The sequence below is a fragment of the Lathamus discolor genome, chromosome 3, assembly GCF_037157495.1.
Source record: "Lathamus discolor isolate bLatDis1 chromosome 3, bLatDis1.hap1, whole genome shotgun sequence".
In the NCBI taxonomy this organism is placed as follows: domain Eukaryota; kingdom Metazoa; phylum Chordata; class Aves; order Psittaciformes; family Psittacidae; genus Lathamus; species Lathamus discolor.
In genome coordinates, this window is record NC_088886.1 from 143,329,468 (window position 1) to 143,336,667 (window position 7,200).

A 7,200-nucleotide genomic window follows, 5' to 3' on the forward strand; every position below is an offset into this window, starting at 1 on the left:
CGGCAGGTACTCAGACAGGTAGCTCATATTCAGCTAATATAAATGTGTACATGTAAACAGGAGGCACTGCATGGTGGACATGGCCATTTTTCATGGTTTACATGGAGCAGAGAAGGTGCTGATTCGGGCTTACAAATGGGAAAAGGACAATATAAGACAACTCTGTCGAAGGTGTACCCTGCTGAAGCATGTCTGGTCAAACGTTGTTTACAAATTAAGGATTTCTCTATATAACATATGGGACTGGTAAAAACACTGAGTGCAATGCACAGTGACGCTTGCAGGACTGTTTTTGAGTTTGAGCTTCTAAAACTGAAAGTTCTTTCTGAAAAAATGCCACAGCAAGGGCTGAGCATTTAAGAAAATGTGTGTCTCAGTGAATTTTTCCTCTGCTACTACTGTATAATGTCTGGGAATTTTCTTTGGGTTTTAATGAAGAAAAAGAAAGGAGGTTGTAGTAAGGTGGGGGTAGGTTTCTTCTCCCAGGTAACAAGCGATAGAGTTTAGATTGGATATTAAGAACAATTTCTTCACCAAAAGGGTGATGAGGCATTGGGAACAGTGTTGGAATCACGGTCCCTGGAAGTGTTCACAAACCATGTAGATGAGGCCCTCAGTGACATGGTTTAGTGGTGGTCTTGGCAGTGCTGGGGTAACGGTTGGACTGATTCTATGATTCTAAGAACAACATCTAACTATAAAGACATTGTAGCCTAAACAGTATGTAATAAAAAAAGCTACGGGCTACTTGCTGATCTCAGAACTTAGAGATCCAAGTCTGCTTTCCACTGCCTTTATGCTGCAAAACTAAGCAATACTACACCAGTCACATGAACTAATCATGTGTGGTTTTCATCTTCAGTTACTAACAGGTTAGATTAAAAATAATTCAAAATATTCAACTCAAACCTACTAAAAGAGGGGAGAAAAAAAAAAACCAAACAAAAAACAAGAAAAAAGGAAAAAGACAGAAATCCCCAAAAGATTGTTTTCAGAGACTGCAAAACACATGAGGCTCTGGTGTTCTTCACTCAAAGCAATTGTGCTGGCTTTTCAATCCATAAGCTGATGCTTATTTTCCTTCTGTGCAATTCCTTTCAAAGCCATGCATCTAAAATAGATTCTACCTCATTGTTCCAGTTTCCTCTTGTTGTTGCCATTAGTCTATGCAATTCTTTCCATGCATTCAGGACTAATTTTCATTAATCACAAAATTTAAACAGCACAGACTGAGCTTTGTTGAGGGAAAAACAAAAGATAGGAGAAGAGGTAAAACTTAAACAGGAGCAGCTTAAAAAATACTACTGCTTAAGTCAGTAAGATATTCCTTCTCCCCATCAAAAGGGAAGCTTGACCAGGCCTAAAGATTCAGCTGAAGCTACTGATTCTCATGTACAGGCAAGTACAGCTTGCAGTGACAATCCAGGTGCTGATCCTGAGCCACTAAGTTGAGGTTCAAGCCCTAAAACTAGTAACTAGAGAAAAAGAGATGTTAAATATTTATATGTATTTGGAAGAAATAAATGGAAAATGCAGATAGGATTAAGTAACAGTATGAAATCAGTACAGAATAAATTCAGGACAAAAGCTGTGGATAGAAAAGCCTTCAGAGCCAGTTCCAAATCCTGCACAGCACAGGTATTCCAAGTGGGAAACAGCTGTGTCGGCATGACCACACACACAGCTCTGCCTCAGGTAACATTGCAGAGCACGGAGCCCTGCCAAGAACGTGCTCCTTTGGGGTACGGAGCATTATCCCAAGGAAAAGGATGGAAATCACTACGACTGGAAGCAGTGAAGCTGTAATAATTAACTAACATGCTAAAATTCTCTACTTCTAATATTAAGGAAATATCCAGCCAGCTCTCACTGCCCCATTCTCCATGTTGCTTGCCCTGAGAGCATTCAGTGATAGCCACCTACTAGTCACACCACAAATTAGGGACATTATCATGTGTCTGAAAGAAATACCTCTGTAGAAAAACACATATAGAAATACAAGTAGAAAACCACAGCAACAGTTTTCAGAAAGCATATGGCAGACAATATCGTATTCTCTTAAGTGGCTGCTTCCTTTAGATAGGAGCTTTATTACTGTGAAAATCACAGCCCATAGTAAAACACTGACCAGAACCTCCCAGCAGCAAGTTTTCAAACCAGTCAGCAGAGACCTCAATCAGAACCATTGCTGCCAGCAACAGCAGCCATGTCTACAGCTCTCTGAGGAGGATAAGAAGGTTTGGAAATGAAAAAGGTTATTGGTGGAATATGTAGGAACTCAAGGTTCAGTATTTAAATTTCTCAGTGAAAAATCTGCGACTTCTTCACAAAAAAGTTAGCTCAAAACTGGGAGACGGATCAAGCAAACTGTGCACAGTGGGGATGGAGAAAGAGCTGTCACTAGAGAAAAGCATAATAATTAGTGGAAGTTTATCACCTTCTGTTAGAAATCTATTATCAATTTGTGTAAGAACAAATGAGGAGCCCGAGAAGAGGCCAAGGCAGTGGAAATTCCCCTGTTCTGACCCAGCTTTGAGACTCAGGGAAAAGAAAAAACTCATTTTAGTTCTTGTATCACCTGTGAACTGAGGACAAAAACCTCACTCACACCACTGTTACAATGATTTGTCTATCTAAAATGAGAAGTGTTTGATCTACATTGGTTAGAAAATCAAATATGAAAACACAAGCATTGTAGTATATAATAAATCCTTAAGCTGAACAAGCCTACTACTTCAACTACTGAGTAAGCTAAAAACGCAGTTACCTTCTCCGCAATACCCACATTAGCAGCATCAGAGTAGCACAGTGCAACCTGTTAATATTAGACAATGATAGTACTTCTTTAACACTGGCCTTGTCAGAATTCAGCTATGGCACAAAAAAGGCTGAAAAGACACTAGTGTTGATAAACCTATTTTATATGCCTTTGTTTTCCTGAAGTAGTTGTCTACTGACCTAAATAGAGCTCATGCTAATTCTTTCAACATTTAGACAAAAATATTTGGCAAAGATCTTTGTATTTGACCATATCAAACACTCCCATTTGTGCCTGTTTGCTCTAGCATAACTGCAGATTATAACAGTTAAAAATAGCCATTTTTTCCATTAACTTAGACCTTCCTGATAACAAGCAGTTTTGACAGTTTTTAAGCAGTTTGAGATAACATGCACAAGTAGGTCACAGTTATACTTGGCTTTAGAAAAATGTCTTTCATCCAGAGAATGTACAGCTCTTTGCAAACAAGCCCTTAGGTAAGCTACAATCTACAAGGCTTCCTCCAACACCCAAATTCAGTCATGTATGAGTCCTAACAGCAAGTACTAAACGACAGCTTAAAGTAGAAGCTGAAGCCCTTCACAAACTGCAAAACTGAAAAGCCCAACTGACGTCAATGGCAGCTCTCCCCTGATCCCAACAGGCTGCAGAGCAGGTCGTGAGAGTGCCCTGGGAAGGACTCCAACTTGAAAGGGAAGTGAAAAGGGATTTTCAAAGCTCATCTCAGCTCCCAGTTCACCCGATTTCCAAGATGATTATTTGCTCAAGCTGCTGGGAATACTCGTCTGTGCTGCTTCACCTGGCATTTGGTCAGAACATCTGCTGGACCTCTACTATGAGGACAGCGGCAGAAGGATGTGAAGAGACCTTATGCTTTCTTTTCATGACAGCAAGACGTGAGGGCCAGGTGTGAGGGACTGCAACAGCCTAGTCTGTGAAGGGTGCAAGAAAATAAAGGAATGTTTCAGAAAATTCATCTTAAAGCACAGGTGGAAAACTTAGCTACCATTATTTCCATTGTGCAAATAGGGAAGCATACAACTCTTCATCCAGAGTTCCATTTCAGGCAATCTTACATGGATTTGTTTTATTAGTTGCACTTTCTGTATTGACTTACAATCACTTATAATGTCAATGACTATATGGGTAGTTTCAGGAGCTAGAGCAGAAGAGTAAAAAGGAACAGTTCCAAAAGTACAGAGGAACCGCTGGATTTCAGGAGTTTCTTCTGTCATGTACTGCAGTCAGTTCACTAGAGCATGCTGCCTCCTGGAGCAAAAGAGATGAATAGAGAGCTGCGCAGATTGAACACGGATAACACCGTGATGTTTTTTGCTATCCCTGGAATATCTCCTGCAGTTTAGTAATAAAAATGGCACAGGTAAATATTTAACTCCTTTGCTATTCTTGCTATGCTTGGTATATAATCAGCAAGCAGACAGCTCCATGTGCCTGATGCATTCAGAATAACAATAATCACCTTTTGGACAGCTAACACAACATAAAATATTAACAATCAATATTTGCTGAGCTTGCAAACCCCAATGATACTATGCTTTTAATGAGACTGCATATGCATGAGGTAATGTGCAGTGTGCCTTCATGAAGCAAAGGGGCCCTACCTAACATTTGAACAAAGTCCTAATCCCTTAAAGATTCACTTCTTATTTGAGCTACATTCTCATGAGTAATCTCGTTAAAACCCATCATACCACATCAGTGTGCCAAAGTAAGTTCATATGTGTGATTTCAAGAGCAGTGGTGTTAAAAATGGCCAATAGCAACAGTGGTCTATACTGCTTTACACACAAACAGCCTTTGATCAGTACCAAATAACTCTATTTATTGGCACAGACAAACTTATTTTCCAACTAAGTCCATTTGTTAAAATTGAAAAGCAGATATGGAAAGAGATTAATATCTTAATCTCTTTTATGAATCTTATTCACTACTTCCCCAAAGTCCTATGGACTATCTCTCCAATTAATTACTGTGAATAAACTAGATGGCACAGGAGAGGCTGAGAAAGAATTCACCCTTCCTCTCCAGGCAGCTCTCCAGCAGAATCAAGCAGGCATCAAACATCATGTGCTGTTCAGATGAATAGGAAAGAGGGATGGTGGGGGGAGGAAAAGGGAATATGGCCAGTGGAAATGTTCCCTGGCTTTCCATTCTGTCCAGTTCGCTTTTGAGGGAGTCATCTGAGGAGCTGAAATTGAATAGTTTTTCTGTCAATTCCCCGAATCCAGATAGCCCTTTGAAGACAATAAATCTAATCTATGTTATGAAGCTTTGCTGGGTTTTCCCCACTAATGCAGCCTTAGCACGGTGCTGATGCTCATACACTTAGTGTTCTTCCAGAAATGGATTCTTTGGAGACCGATGCAGTCCATTTCTTCCTAAAGCAAGAATTCTACTGTGTCACAGAGAATTATGCTGCTCTAACACCATTAATTATTTATATCTAAAATGGGCGTGATGCCTTAGGAATATGGTCCTAACCACAAAACACTGACAACCTTTCAGCAGCCACACGATGCCTCCCATGTGCATGAAGCTCATTTGGACATCAACAGGAACCCAAGCTAATGAAAAAGCTTGCCCATGCTGAGCAGTATTTAATGTATCAAGATGCAGAGAAATAAAGGGATGAACAAATAAGATGTACCCCTGCATGCAGGGGGTTGTTAATTTGTAATACATAATTTTGACAAAGTATTTTTTCAGTTCAGAGGGAAGTGGGGAGTGGTTTTACCTGTCATTACTGTGAAGATAATCTTTCCTCAGGAGATGCTCACAAGTATTTCTGCTCTGTTATGACAACGTTCAGAAAATGCTTAACTTTATGTCTCCAGCACTCTAATTGATACTAATTATAATAGAAACACTAAAGCACCAGTCTTTGGACCACGCCTGCCTCAGTTTCTCACACTGGAAGCAGATGTGAGAGGCAGGGTCTGCAGCGGATGAGGCTGAGCTGTTCACCTCCAGCCCAGAATCACCAAACACAGCCCGAATCTCTGCACAAACACATGCGAAGGACAAAGGCTATTCGAGCTGAGGCCATTATTAAAACAAACGCAAATTCGCAGTAAAACTTCAAAGTGTTCATTTCAAGCCAGAACCAAACGTCCACCAGAGGTATAATCTGAGCACTGGATTAATCACCACACCCTGACAGCAGCACTCCCGTTACAAGCGCCAGGACGAGCCCGATGCCTCCCCGTGCTCAGCAGACACATCAGAACCAGCTCCTCAGCACCACCAACCACCGAGCCCTGACCCTAAGCCCACCCTCACCACCATATTTCCTCCTCTGCAGACACACACTCTCCATCACCGCTCGAAAGGCAGCAAGCCACCGCCCGCGGGCGCTGGGTGAAGGCGAAGAGGGGTCCGCAAGCCTCGCGCTCGGGTGCCCGACCCCTCAGGATGCTCTGCGGTCGGGTGCCCCGCTCCGGACCCGCACAACGGGACCAGCAAAATCTCTTCGCCTCCTCCCCCCGCTCCCCGCTCCGAAATCGCCCGCACAACCTCCGCTCCGGCGCAGCGTGCGGGCACTGCACCATGGAGAGGCGCAAGGTCAGCGCAGCCGCTCGCAGCGCCGCGGCAGAGACCCACCTCTGGCAGACATGGCTCAGCCGGGCGCGGAGCAGCCGGGCTTGCGGCGGCCGGTGCGGGGGGCGGCGGCGCTGGACTGGGCCGGGCCGGGCCAGGCGGGTCCCGCCGCCGGCGCGCTCCCTCCTCCTGCCCGCCCGCCGCGGTGCGGGGCGGCGCCGGGGCCTCCCTGCGGTGCGTGTGTGTGTGCGTGTGAGGAGCGGAGGGGAGGCGGGACCGCGCTGGGCAGGGAGCGGGGCCGCGTCCCCCCCGCACGGCGGTGCTCTGCGGGAGAGGCACAGCGGCTGCAATAGCAGCGCTGGTCCGTCTGCTCCTGCGAGCGCTGGGTGGCCGAGTCTTCCAACACAGGCACCGAAAGCGATGCTCCACAGCAAGTCAGCTCGGTTATGGCCTGACACGGGGCTGCGGCACAACGTGAGATTCACCCTCCGAGCTCTGCACCTGCGTATCTGTATGTAAATAGTATAATAAACATTATAGCAACGCTGCCTGCAAAACGATGTTGTCATTAACATACAGCAAAGGTCACTCCGCTGCCTCCTGGCTCCTCAAGCAGACAACTGGAGAGCGCCGAGGAACAAGATCAGTATCTAGTGACCACCCCTCCCCAAGGTAGTCTGGCCTCGGGTCTAATAACACCAAATAGTCCCAAGCCATACTCAAAAGAAAAGCCCTGTGCCACCGGTTTATTAGATGCTGGCAAGAGTTAAGCAAAACACAGTCTAGTTTGTCAAGAATAACAGGTTAGATGACCACATCAGAATAATGAAATTGAAACGTAAGCACAGACTCCTACTGATTTC

At 44.3% G+C, this 7,200-nt stretch overlaps 1 protein-coding gene across 1 annotated transcript in view; it reads right to left on the reverse strand.

Annotated features, from left to right (window-relative positions):
- ABLIM1 (actin binding LIM protein 1) overlaps positions 1 to 6,474 on the reverse strand; it is a 199,146-nt gene extending 192,672 nt beyond the window's left edge. The window contains exon 1 of the mRNA XM_065672317.1: positions 6,401 to 6,474. Coding sequence (XP_065528389.1) covers positions 6,401 to 6,413 — 13 coding nt within the window. The 5' untranslated portion in view covers positions 6,414 to 6,474. The remainder of the gene's footprint in view (positions 1 to 6,400) is intronic.
- Positions 6,475 to 7,200: the final 726 nt, after the last annotated feature.